The sequence below is a fragment of the Geotrypetes seraphini genome, chromosome 2, assembly GCF_902459505.1.
Source record: "Geotrypetes seraphini chromosome 2, aGeoSer1.1, whole genome shotgun sequence".
In the NCBI taxonomy this organism is placed as follows: Eukaryota; Metazoa; Chordata; class Amphibia; order Gymnophiona; family Dermophiidae; genus Geotrypetes; species Geotrypetes seraphini.
Window position 1 is genome coordinate 397,026,126 of NC_047085.1, and position 14,319 is coordinate 397,040,444.

General features: G+C 43.2%; 1 protein-coding gene across 3 annotated transcripts in view; it reads left to right on the forward strand.

Annotated features, from left to right (window-relative positions):
• Positions 1–14,319, forward strand: part of CDCA7L (cell division cycle associated 7 like) — a 152,751-nt gene that overhangs the window by 90,328 nt on the left and 48,104 nt on the right. For 2 of the 3 annotated variants that reach the window (XM_033930899.1, XM_033930897.1), the window contains exons 3-4: positions 7,524–7,637; positions 12,869–13,228. In XM_033930899.1, the coding sequence (XP_033786790.1) occupies positions 7,524–7,637; positions 12,869–13,228 (474 nt within the window). The remainder of the gene's footprint in view (positions 1–7,523; positions 7,638–12,868; positions 13,229–14,319) is intronic. The other variant, XM_033930898.1, reaches the window with a different exon arrangement.

Consider the following 14,319-nt stretch of genomic DNA (forward strand, 5'->3'; position numbering starts at 1 on the left):
AGGGAGTTCCCCTGTAAAAATGAGCTTGCAGTGCTATAGGCTTCTAAACTTGATAGGGAGGATGATGACTCCTGAATTGTTATTCAGGTTTACAAATAAATTATAATAAATTGAGTTTTGCTTGATGATTTTTAAAAATATTTTGAAAGAACTATGAATGCACATGAAATCAGTTTAATTTTTGGCGATGATGGTAGCTGGAGGTGATAAGTGCAGCTGCTAATTATGTTGGCAGCACAGTGTATCCTAGGTCTGGGAGTCTCTAATTCCTGGCCTCCAAGTTTAAATTCCCTCTTCCTGACCCCTGACACAAACAATGGCCTTTCCACCCTCAACTACCCAATCCTCTCAATGCCCCTCTGTGCCTCCAGCTCTGATCGTCAAATAACTATTTCTGGGGAACTGCCCTTTTCTGTTCATCCCAAAGCTACCAGAGCAGCTGGTTATAATCTGTCTTTTGCAGGACTCCAGAACCTTCCAACTACTCTGTGGTACCAGCCAGTCATATAGTTTGACTCCCCACTGCAGAGCCTCCAGGCCTTCCATTTGTTCAGCATTGCCAGCTAAATGATAGTCTCTTTCCCAGTGCTTGAAACCTGGGTAGCAGGCTACAAAGATATTTTTTATATATTATTTTTAACTTTTGAGGGGTGCACTAACCATTATTTGCTCCTTAACATTTGGTAAAGGGCTATAATGCTTGTTTTGCCACTCTTAATACAGCAGTAATTAGGTTATGCTGCAGTATGTATTATGTAAAACATGCATACGTATGTAAAGGAACTTATTACTATGTAAATACTATAACATGTTTTGCATTAAACACCGAGTGCCCACCACAAACGACACAACTGGTAAAATAACCCCAGCCAAGGCCTGATGTTCCTGGGTGTATCTTAAAGGTACCAGCAACTCTGCTAAATAGCTGAGGCAGAAAATGCACCCCTCCCCCCTCAATCACACACACATATCAGAAGACCCTCTCCCCCAGGTCATGAACCCTCCCCAAGGCCTAGAGAGGGTTTTGATAGATCCTGGGGGTTTCTTGGCCTGGAGGGGGGGTCAATGATATTGGAGGTCCTTTCAATTAAGAGGTGGGTTTTTGTTTGGGGGGGAGAGCTTGATTAGGGGTAATACTTGAGGGGATTTGTATTTAGATGAGGCCAGATCATCCTCCCATTTAGTATAGTTGCTGACCCTCTTTAAGATATGCCTGGAAATGTTGAGCCATGGTTTGGCAGCCTGGTCCTCCGAGGCTGATTTAATTTTAATTTAATTTAATTCTTATATACCGCTAATAACCGTGATAACACTGCTTATGAGGTGGCTCAGAAAGGGCGTCATTCTTTTTACAGATACCACAAGTTGGTGACTCCTTTGATAGATCAAGGTGCCATAAAAGCCTACCTTTTATGGCATGACCCTTTTGTTATTCCACTGTTGTCTCTGCCACAACTTGGATGTAGGCAACAGCAGTACAGAGCGATGCTGACAGGAATCAGAGCAGCATCATGGCGGTCGGAGCATACGGCGAGTGATTTCCTTCACTCGCTGGCGCTCTGGCTGCCCTCAGAAAATAACACGAATGACTGGGACTGCGAACCGCGAATTTGCGGGGGAGCACTGTAATGGAGGCAGTGTATGCAAATCAAGTTTATGTATATTCGTTGTGGATATCCTGAAAACCTGACTGGCAAGGGGGTATTCCAGGACCGAACTGAGAGACACTGCTCTAGCCGTTTCCAGCATCTATGAATCTTAAGGCAAAATCACCCACCAGCCAATATTGTGGCTTCAGTGTAATCTTCTGTCAGTGAAATTGTTGCCACTTATCCATAGCTAATTTAAATTTCATAGGGTATTATTTTTCTGCTTTTAAGATCTTCAGTCAGTTATGGATTTGACTTAAAAAAGCCTCAAATTGTCTCAGTGCTAACTTGTTACTTCTTGACCTTACATGGTATAATTTGCCTAACACCTGCTGTTTCCTGTCTGTACGCCAGTTATAAATCCATTTTAGATACTCTTTCCTTTTTATACAATGCTTTATCAGTTTAAATGAATCTGTAAATGATTTGTGTGGTACCACTACCGAGTGCTTTTGCTGAAGTGTAGATAATTTGTCACTACTGTTTTGCTTGTGATAAAATATTTGTTAACACTTTAAGTTTATCTAACTTGGCTGCTTTCTTTTACTGCATTATGAATGTTCATGTTTTGTAAACTTTTTCCCTTATCACCCTTTCCAATACTTTCCTGTAGAGAGGGTGAGGTAAATCCAGAGTTGCGTTGCCTTTTAACATAGGCATGCTGTACTTTTCCCTCGCTTACAAATTACACAGGCCAGTTTTCATATTTATGAACATAAGAATATCCTTACTGGGTCAGATCAATGGTCCATCAAGCCCAGTAGCCTGTACTCACAGTGGCCAAACCAGGTCACTAGTACCTGGCCAAAACCCAAGGAATAGCAACATTCCATGCTACCGATCCAGGGCAAGCAGTGGTTTCCCCCCATGTCTTTCTCAATAACAGACTATGGACTTTTTCCTCCAGGAACTTGAAATGTTGTTTACACATTTACACACATACAGCAAATTAACAGCAGGTAAACAGGCCATATTTGTTTTGTGTGGGGAAAGTACATGCAAAAGGAAGGGTAAAGTATGTCTCTATCCCCCACCCCCAAGTTCTGCAGATGGGACACATGGATACAGATTTCTTGCAGGCTAAAAGGTTAGAAATGGAGGTTGCCATGATAATAACTCTTTTAGAGGATCGATCCCTCAATCCCTGCCTCCATCATAAATGGCTCGATACTCTTCAAAATAGTGCCTTCAGCATTATTGTTCCCTCTCTTTGGAATACCCTTCCTTTTTCATTGGACTGAACTCAGCTTTTACATTTTTGAAAACAATCTTAAGACATTTCACCCATGCCTTTCTGCAAACCAGATCCAATCATAATTGGATTGTTCTAAAACTCATTATGCATCATACTACTTTTTTGTGTGTTTTCCCCTACCTCTTTTATCCTCTTGCTCACTATGAGACTGTAATGTGGTAGGAGAATCCCTGATCAGCTCAGCTGGCAGGACTCCTCAAAACCGTGGCTTTGGGGAGTCCTGCTGGCTCAGCTGATTGCAGATTCCCCTGCAGCGATTAGCTTAACTAGCAGTAAGATCTCTGATTCCTCCATCCCACCCACTGATCCCCCTGCTGCTGAGTCTGACAACCCCCACCCCCCTGTACCTTTGCATGAAAAATCGGCAGGAGGGCTGCCCACTCCCTCTTGCCGATAGGGCTGCCTCTTCAAAACGGTGGACCTTCCCCCACCCAGTGCATCTTGAGATGCACTGGGAGGGGCCTAAGGCCCTGATTTACTCAAGACCTCAGGCCACTCCCAGTGCATCCCAGGGCCTTTGGCAAGCCTATGTCAGTGCACTAGCACACCTTCTGGGTCAGCTAGTAAGCGACCAGCCTTCCCGTGATCCCGCATCCATTTCTCTAAGAAGACCTGTGTCTCCCCTGGATTCCGACAGTTGGTCAGATAGGATCACTGAGGATGATCTGGACATTTTTCCTCTTTCCCAGCGTGAAACCTCAGTCAAGAATAATGTGGTTCTGGCTGAGGTAGATCAGGGAGTAAGTGCTGATGCAAACCATGGCTCAAGTCTGCTGCCCTGACGGACCTTCTTATTGAGTCTCTGAAGGAGCTCAAAATTGGTCCTCCTCAGCCTACTACCCAATGTTCTTTGCTTAGTATCCGCTCTCAGCCTACCTCCTTTCTGTAGCATGTGGATATGAAAGTTCTGATTTATGAGCACCGGGAGAACCCTGAGGGTTCCCTTAAGGAGGCAAAAGCAATGTCCAAGCTATATTCTATGTTCCAGCAGATTTTTGCTATACCTAAAGTAGACTCCTTGGTGGCTCAGGTGTCAAAGCACACATCCCTGCCCAGCTCAAGGATCAACAGGATTGCAGGCTGGACATGTTGCTCAAAAGGCAGTTTGAGGTCTTGACTCTGGTGGTTAAGGCTGCTGCAGGAACCTTCGTTGTTGCTCGAGCATTCAGTTTGAGGTTACCTGACCTTGGAGGGGCAACTTCAGAGCCACTGCCACTGATATAATTACACAAAGAAATAATATTAGCGCTTTATTCACATTTTGGCCATTTCCAAACATTCCTTCTGGCAAAACACACCTATTTCAATATTGTAGCCTTTCCTACTTTAAATCAGTTCTCCATAGGAATACATTCAATATAACTTCCATTGTAATCCATTGGTTCAGCTTCAAATATATCATTCTCAGAACACATCCTCCTCATATTCTACTTTTGGATAGTCTATTCTTGCCTCCTTTCTTGTGAGAGTCTGGACTTAGCAGTGGGCTTATTGTCAGCATTTGCCACTTTGGGGTTTGAAACATGGAGCACTGAGGTTTCCCTGTGACAATATTCAGCTCTTTCAGTCTCTTGTATGTCTTTTGATGCAAGCCCCATACCATTTTTGCCGCTTTCCTTTTTTCAGCTTCAAGTCTTTTTACATCCTTAGCCAGATACGGCCTCCAAAACTGAATACAGTGTTCCAAGTGGGTCCACATCAATGATCTATACAGGGACATCAGCACCTCCTTTCTTCTGCTGGTTATGCGTCTCTATACAGCCCTCACTTTAGCAAAAGACTTCTTATTTGTTGTGGGAAATTAGTTGATTCTCTATACATCCCAGCATCCTTTTGGCTACAGCCATTGTCTTGTCACACTGTTTCGTCACCTTCAGATCCTCAGACACGGTCACCTCCAAGGACTCACTTCCTAGCACATATGGCTCCCTCAGATTTCTACTCCCCAAGTGCATCACTCTGCACTTCTTGGCATTAAATTTTAGCTGTCAAATAGAAAATTCTTCTTTCACAGATCTTTTATGTTTTCTATTCCTTCCGGTGTGTCCACTCTTACAAATCTTGATAATTGTTTGCAAAAAGGCAAGTATTACTTTCTAACCCTTCAGCAATGACACTCACAAATATATTGAACAGAATCAGCCCCAACATCGATCCTTGTGGCTTTCCATTACTCATCTTTCCTTCCTCCGAGTGAATTCCATTCACCACCACCCTCTGGCATCTGTCCGTCAACCAGTTTCTAATCCAGTTCACCACTTTGAGTCATAAATTCAGCTTATCAAGTTTATTTAAAAGCCTCCTGAGAGGAACCATGTTAAAGGCATTGCTGAAATCTATGTAAATTACATCTAGCGCACATCCTTGATTCATTTCTCTGGTCTCCCAGACAAAAAAAATCCAATCACATTCATCTGGCATGATTTACCTTTAGTATAACCATGTTACCTCGGAACATGTAACCCACTGGGTTCTAGGAAGTTTCACTATCCTTCAGCAACACTTCCCATTATTTTTCCAATAATTGAAGTGAGGCTTACTGGCCTGTAGTTTCCTGCTTCATCTCTGTGACTACTTTTGTGAAGAGGTCCACATCTTCTCTTCTCCAATCCCAAATCTTTAAGAGGACCCGCCAGAACCTCTCTGAGCTCCGTCAACATCCTGGGGTGGATCCTGTCTGGTCCCATGGCTTTTTCCACCTTCTGTTTTGCAAGTTGTTCATAAACACTTTCTTCCATGAGTACTGATGCACCTTCTTATCCAGTTTGTCTGTCTTGACTAAATTGTAAACTCTTTTAAGCAGGGACGGTCTCTTCTGTGTTTTGATGTACAACACTGCGTATGTCTAGTAGCACTATAGAAATGATTATTAGTAGTAGTAACAGTGCAGTATCCACTCGGTTCTCAATTGTAATCCTTCTCCAGGATTTTCTTCCATGAGCACAGATTTTCTTATTAAAGATACTTTAAACGTACAAAAGGAGTGTTCTGTACCTAGTGGCAAAGGTAAGGTACTCTAGAGCAATGGTGCATTGCAGAAGAAAGTACATTGACAAGTTGAGTCAAGGTGCGTTAACAGAGGCAATGGGACATGCAGTTGTCCATCATGCAGAGACCCGAGAGTCAGAAGACAGAAGTGGAATACTATTCTTAAGTAATTTTTGTGTCATTGTGAGAATTTTATATTGTATTTTGGTATTTTATTGGTAACCAATTCTGTCTTATCAGTGGAAGTGGCCACTTCAGCTAAAAAGAGTCTGGATATTGAACTGCCAATGCTGAATATCCAATTTTAGTGTTGACCCTGATGCTCTGTCCAGTTAGTGGCCTTATTTGGACTGCTAACCAGATAGCTATGATACCCATTTTACTGTCCTGACTTTATCCTATTAGCTGTCCATTTAACAATCTTAATATGGTTGCTAACCAGATAATTTCCAGCTCCACCCAAAGTCCTCCTCTCTGGATAGTGCCATCAGAGGAAATATTCAGCAGCACTGTCTGGCCAATGCTGTTGAATATTCCTCTCACCAGTACTTACCGGCTAGCAGCACCTGTTGACTGTGTAAGTGCCTTAGAATATCAGCCTCTTTATTCAAGAGTTCTACTTATGTACAGTGGTACCTTGGTTTGCGAGCATAATTCTTTCCAGAAGCATGCTCGCAATCCAGAGTACTTCTATAGCAAAGCAACTTTCCCCATAGGCCATAATGGCAACTCAGATGATTTGTTCTACCCGACCCCTGAGCCGACACTTGACCTGACCCCCGAGCTGACACCTGACCCCGGGAACGTCAGTATTGCTCCCCCCCCCCCCCCGAAGCCATCGGCGCTGCTCCCTCCCTTTGCGATTGCCTCCTCCCCCCCACTGACTGGCCCTGTCCTTACCTGTGCACCACCGGTGTTAGAAAGTGTCTGCCTGTTTTCTGCTAGGCTGCTGCTGGGCCTTGAGCATCTGCGCATGTGCAAGGCCTTTTGGATCTCACCCTCTCCGAGATTCTCATGAGACTCGAGATCTCATGAGAATCTCGGAGAGGGTGAGATCCAGAAGGCCTTGAGCATGTGCAGATGATCAAGACCCAGCAGAAAACCGGTGGCAGGCACTTTCTAACACTGGTGGCGTACGGGTAAGGACAGGGCCAATCAGTGAAGGTGGGGGGAGGAGGCGATTGCGAAGGGAGGGAGTAGCGCTGGTGGCCTCGGGGGGAGCAATACTGCCAGTTCCCGGGGTCAGGTGTCAGTCAGCTCAGGGTTGGGTCGGGTAGGGGCTCGCAAATCGAATCAATGTTCGGTTTGCGAGTTACAGTTTGCTCGAGTGTTTTGCTCGTCTTGCAAAACACTCGCAAACCGAGGTTTGACTGTATTACTTTAGCCACTAGTTACATGCCCAATATCTTTTCACTTTGTTCTCTTGTATTTGTCTTGATTGATGTTTAACGTGATCTTATTTATTTTTTTATTCTTATTTATTTATTCAATTTTCTATACCGTTCTCCCAGGAGAGCTCAGAATGGTTTGCATGAGATTATTCAGGTACTCAAGCATTTTTTCCTGTCTGTCCTGGTGAACTCACAATCTATCTAATGTACCTAGTTTTCTTTCTCTTTGTCCTTGCTCAGCAGACTCTTCGATTGCAGTCCAGGTACTTCACTGAAGAGCTGCAGAAGATATTTGCAGAAGACACAGAATCTGACAGTGAGGATTTTGAAGGATTTCTGCCAAGTGAAACAGAGGTAAATATGAACTAACTGGGATTTTCAAAGCTGATTTGTTCTGAGCAATGCAAGGTTGCTACCAAATTGTTCTTCAGCTTCTTTCTAGTAAGTCAGAAGGACCTTCTGTAATGTTTTACATAGAACAGGATCAGGATATTAACGATGTTTATAAGAGCACTTCTTGATGAGCATTCAAAAATGCTTTACAGTATATAATTGGAACATGCTAACTATGCTCACATGACAGAAACAAATACATAAGTGGTGACTTCTTCTCACACTCTAGAGCCAGAACTGTAGGGGACTTTGGCTCCACGCCTTTCCTTCCAGGCAACCTGCAGAGGGAGGGAATGGGTGAACCTGGAGCAAACAAATCAAGAGAACAGTCATTTTGCTCTCAATCCAACTCCTCTTGTCCCCTCCATTATTTTTTTGTTCTTCAGAGATGAGAAAGCTAATAATGAAGCGGGTACAACAGTGCAGAGAACAGAATAAAATGAGGAAGAACCAGCACAACTTTGAAACTTATAAGCAGCAATGATAGCCTTCAGTGCTTCAGATATGGCCTTAATGATGGAGATTCTTGAGCAGAAATGCCAAATTTGTACAATTTCAACCCCTTTTTTGTAGCTGTTGCCCAAGGCTTAAGCCTGAAACGACATTTTGTATTACCTTTTCTTCTGAGCCCTGAGGAAGTGGAATAGAACCTGCAAGGTAAATAGGTTCTTGCTCCCCTATTGGAACAGAGCAGGTTTGGTAATGTGAGCCAGTTTCAGGTATCTTGTGGAAATAGAGCAAAACAGTTGTTGGGCATTGATCATTTCTGGCTTCTTATCTCTTGGCAGGGAGCAGAGACAGAAGCATTGAATCTGCTTACTTGAGATAGGAACATCTACTTCACTGTCTGTTTGTCTTTCTTTTTTTGCACAATTGAGAAGGTTGTGAGGAAGAAAGGACAAGGAGTGAATGCCTGTTGGGTGCACTACTGTTTCTGCAGGTTGGTGTATCTGCTTCCTGACTCTAGGACAACCAGGGGCATTTCAGTATTCTAAAAGTATTTCAGTATTCTAAAATACTTAGATAGGTTTGAACCTTTTTATAATCCTTTTTGTAACTTAGTGAGAGCCTGTTACCTTGTCTATTCATACAAATCTTGGCCACTTGATTGTCCGGCTGAATAAGTACAGAGTTAGTACAAAGATTACTGAGTTTTAAGTGGCTGATGTGAAGAAGGGTCTCAAATTTTGGCCACATTCCCTGTGAATGTTGATTTGTCGAGATGAAGCTTTCCACCCTTCTCTTTTGGGTATTTGTGCTCAAGACTAACCAATCTTGTCATGGTGCAAAGCCCACTGTTAGGTTAGATTTGGAGATTACTACTGTACCATGTTGCTGAGCTGAGAAGGTGGATAATGTATCAAGAGAAATTGGTGACACTGATCCTGTTGAATTTTAGATCTCTTTGAGGATGTTACATTTTGAAAAGGTATCTGTAAGTATGCTCTGGATTTGTGTGAATCCTGGAAGAAAGACTTTCATTGGATGTGTCAAACATTCCTATAAAGGAAAAATGATGATTAGATATAGAGTAGACTTTTCAAAAGAAATGCCTTGACCATGGAATGGAAAAGCAGTCTCGGTAAATTAGGCCTTAAAGGAATTGCAGAAGACCTTAGAAGAGATCTCGTTTTCTAAGAAACTAGTCAAATATTCTCCAGAGAGATCTTTACAATCATCAGAGAAGGATCTGTTTTGTTTATCTGGTCCTAGATAAATTAGCCTGAAGTGGAGCTTTTTCATGTGTTCATCTAGCTTTAAGTTGAGATTTATTTTAAGAATAAAAATTAACTTTCTTTTTTGTCAATCACCATGTGTAGGTGTTTCCAGATGTGACTAGAGCCAGTTGCACTGTAATTTTTTTTTCTTCATTTAAACAGTATACTTTCCCTACGTGCAACTTACATTTTGAAATTTCCTTGTAAATATTTAGTTATAGAGAATATAAATTTATATTTTTTTCAGATCCTGTTTGGTTGCAAAACATGTTTAGCTGATTGGCAGGTTTAACTTATTATTTTCTTTATAGATAGTTTTGGGTTGGTATATTTCAATAACACCTAGGGCTAATGTATTATGAAGAGAAGGAGCTTGATTGCTCCTGTAAGTTTCTAATTGTTTTTTCCTTATGCTAGTCCCTTCGCATTTGAAGTGGACTAGAGCAGTGTTCTTCAACCTTTTTACACCTATGGACTGGCGGAAAAAAAAAAATTATTTTGTGGACCGGCAAACTACTAGGACTGAAATTTAACGTGAGCTCGGTCCTCACAAACCATCTGATCCCATCTGCACAAGCCTCAGTTATGATTTTATACTGAATGTATTTTATTAAAGTATAAAAAGAAACATTATTCTGTACAATTGTCATTTTATAAATACAAATAATACTGAGCAAGGATCAACAAAACCCCTGTCTCCCCTCCCCTTCACATATATCCCCTCTACTATCAAGAAAACTGAATAAGCCAAATTACTACAGAATGCTACACAGAAATATCATGCTAACAGAATACCGCAGTCACACATAGCAGGAATAGGGTTAGGGGAGTGCAACTAGGGCAACTGCCCCCCTGGTCAGAGAGAAACCTAAGCCACTGCTTGGACTTTGCAGTCCCCAGTTATGTCTAACACCAGCTCTAGCAGGATATATATTTCAAATCTGATATATTCTAATCACAAAATAGAAATAAAATTATTTGTTTCTACCTTTTTGTTGTCTCTGGTTTCTGCTTTCATCTTCTTTTCACTCTCTTCCTTCCAGTGTCTGCCCTCTCTGTCTCTTCAATCCAGGATCTACCCCTTCCATCTACTGTCTGACCTCTCCCCCTTCCATATGGTATTTGTCTTCTTTCTATGTCCCTCTTCCCTTTCCATCCAGCCTATGCCCCCTCTCTCCTTTTTACATGATTCATTCCAGCTTCACTGCTCTCTTCATTTTTATCTCTCCTACACCAGATCTAGCATCTTTGTCCCTCTCAATTTCTCTGCTGATCCCCCTTCCAATCTCATTCCTGTCTCTCCCCTTCCCCTCCTCTAATCTCCCTGCCAGCTGTTTCCTTCCTTTTTTCTTCTCCCTTCCCTCCTCCCCCTGTCCAGTAGTAACTCTCTTCCCTTTCTTTTCCCTCCTCCCCTCCCAACAGCATCTCTCCTTCTCCCTCTCCAGGTCCAGTAGCAGTTGTCCCTTTTTTCCCCTTGCCCAGCAGCTTCCCAGACTCCTTTCCCTTCTCTCTCTCCAGGTCCAGTAGCAACTGTCCCTTTTTTCCCCTTGCCCAGCAGCTTCCCAGACTCTTTTCCCTCTTCCCTTCCCAGCAGCATCTCTCCTTCTCCCTCTCCAGGTCTAGTAGCAGCTGTCCCTTTTTTCCCCTTGCTCAGCAGCTTCCCAGACTCCTTTCCCTCCTCCCTTCCCAGCAGCATCTCTCCTTCTTCCTCTCCAGGTCCAGTAGCAACTGTCCCCTTTTTTTTACCATGCCCAGCAGCTTTCTCCCCTCCCAGCAATTCTCCTTACTTGCCAGCGCTGCGATTCAGTAAGGCAGCCTCGGGTCCTTTGTTGGGTTGCACCGCCTCTGAGGAAAGCGGAAGTTGCATCATCAGAGGCGGCCGACTCAGCAAAAGCTCCAAGGCTTCCTTCCTGAATCGCTGCGCTTGTAAGTAAGGAGAGCCGCTGGGAAGGGAGAAAGCATGGCTGTCGTAGGCTCCCCGTTATCTCTCTGGGCCAACGCAAACTACAGCTCCTTGATCTTACCGGTCCTGTGCGGACCGGCAGGAAATTAAAGATGTTGATCTCTCCGGTCCTGTGCGGACTGGCAGGAATTTTCTGCAGGCCGGCATCGGTCCGCGGACCAGCAGTTGAAGAACTGTGGACTAGAGCATAATAATTTAATTTGACTACTGTTTGTTTTCTTCTGTTTTCTGTGACCTTATTATCTTAACTACTGTGTATACGTTTACTTTTCCTTTAGAATGAATTTTCAAAGATTCTAAAATACCCCCCAAAAAACCTTATGTGCCTCTTTAAAGCTGAACTTTGGCCCTCTTCTATTAAACGGTGCTAACAGTTTTTAGTGCGGTGAGCCGCGCTGAATGACCTGCACTGCTCCCGATGCTCATAGAATTTTTCTTCACTCAGAGGGTGGTGGACACCTGGAATGCGCTTCCGGAGGATGTGATAGGACAGAGCACATTAAGGGGATTCAAAGAGGGATTGGACAAGTTCCTGAAGGATACGGGGATTGAGGGATATAGATAGAGGTAGAGATAGGATCATGAAAGGGTATAGATAGAAGAAAAATGGGGATCAAAGGGTTTTAGACAAAGGATCACTTACAGGTCATGGACCTGATGGGCCGCCGCGGGAGCGGACTGCTGGGCGCGATGGACCCTTGGTCTGACCCGGCAGATGCAACTTCTTATGTTCATATGAGCGTTGGGAGCAGCGCGGGCTATTCAGTGCGGCTCTCTACGCTACAAACTGCTAGCACGGTTTAATAGAAGAGGGGGGTTTGTTTTGCCATCATCCAATAGCTGCACTTGCATCACTACAGGCCTTGAGCATAAAGAAAGCTCTTACTGCTCTTGGTAGCCTCTAGAGACTACACGTTACATTTGTTTCTCCAGAACTGATACCCATGGCTAGTCTTGGTACTGATTGGGGGCACTTCCTCATATGATGAGAGGGTAGAAGCCCCACACAGCATCAGCAGTTGAAACTACAATTCAGCAGGTCTCTGACAGCTTGGCAGGCAGCAGGTCCATTAATTTGCCCAGCATAAATGGAAGTCCCCAAGCAGCAGAAGCAGCTCATGCAGGTTAAAGTATGAGTGGACAAGTGCCAGGAACACAGTGGTCACAGGAAATGCTGAGGGCTGTTTGGTGGCAGCGGCAGGGTAGCAGTGCTGACACTTTGACACTTTGCCTGCTCATTCCCAAGGGGTGAAACGCACTGCTTTACTACCTCCCCAGTAACTCCATTCATTGGCAGCTCAGTATCTGCCTGGCCACCTACCTTGATGCTGCCCTTTTAATATAGGCAGGGACTGAGGAATCCATAGACATTTGATGCTTTCAGATTTTCTGAAAGAAAAACTTGAATGTACAGATCCTCCACAGCTGTTTAACATGTATACTTAAATATAGTTAAATTATTCCAGGAAGATTCAGTGAATATTTGGGGGCTTTTTTTCCTCTTCATTTAGCTTACAGAATCAGAAGTAAGTGATGAAGAGAGCAGCCTGGATATCTCACAAAGTGAAAAAGAGGAGGAAAGTGAAATTCCATCGAAGAGAAGCAGCTTTGGTCTGCAGGTTGCCTTTCGATTTCCTATTAAGACCATAAACAAGGCAGCAGTGGGGATGATGAAGAGGAATGAACCATCATACTCCAAGTTGGGACAGAAAACCAATAAGCCTCAAAGCCTTGGAAACAGGAAAAGTAGCAAAAAGAGGAAGAAAACAGTCTCCTTTGCATCTGATTCAGAGGAAGATGACAGTGAGACAGAAGAGACCTCCAGTGCTTTGCTGAAAAGGGCAATGAATATTAAGGAAAACAAAACTATGGTAAGTGTTGGGATGCGATTTCAAAACATTGTTTCATGCTGCATTTCAGTGCAGATCTCTCCCAGTCATAGAAATAGTTTGGGGTGGATATGGAGGCTCCTTCCTCACCCCCTCCAATGTTGGAGATGCTAATTCTCCCATTTTGTCACAACCAAAATAACTTCCTTATCCTTCTCCCCTCCAAACTACGCCTTTGATCCCATTGTATTTAAGAGGCGCTATGGTTCTCACCTGTGACTAGCTGCCGGAGAAGTCTGATTTTTGTCACAGAATTTCTCGTCAATTGCTAAATATTTCCCAGGTGGCATTCAGCCCACAGTGATCAGCTATTTTAAAGTTGCCAAACTATTTCCAGCCATTGGCATTGAATATTTGGACCTTCAGGGGAACCAGACATTATGCAGATGTTGACTGATATCAGGTCTAGTATATTCATACCTAACCAGATAAAGATGGGACCACTTTTTATGAGTATCACCAGTGCCTGCATATCTTTGGCTCTGTCCCAGCACTGACTGGTCACACTAGAATCTCAGAATCACTTTTTGGTTAAATGCTGCTGAAAATACATCTAAACATTAAACTGGGAAAAGCTCTCAACATATCATTCCCCAGGACCTCAGCATAGAAAGAGAGAGAGAAGTAACCAAAAAATATAAAAGCTGAATCTTTCAAATAAAATGGACCAGTGACGATCAGATACTTAAAGCTTCGGGCTATGAGAGTAATGGAGTCCCAAGTGGTATCACTGAAGTCCTGGGGAATGATATGTTGAGAGCTTATTAAAAGCTCTTAAGAAAATAGCTACATTTATAGTGAAGCGCTGAAAATACATGGACATACTGCTCAGCAAGGTTTAACAGACAGGAGCCTTCCCCAATCACTTAAACTACTCAGAATATCAGCTCCTTTGTCTTTCTTTTCTGAGTGTCGTAAGATAGAGACAGGAGAGGGAGTAGCATATCACCTTAGGAAAGGTGAACTTTAGCACTCTCCAGACCGGTAGAGGTTAATCTTTGAGTGGGTATATATCCCAATCATGACTAGCAGGTGGAGACTGAAAACAAATTTGTGGAATAGTACATAAGAGA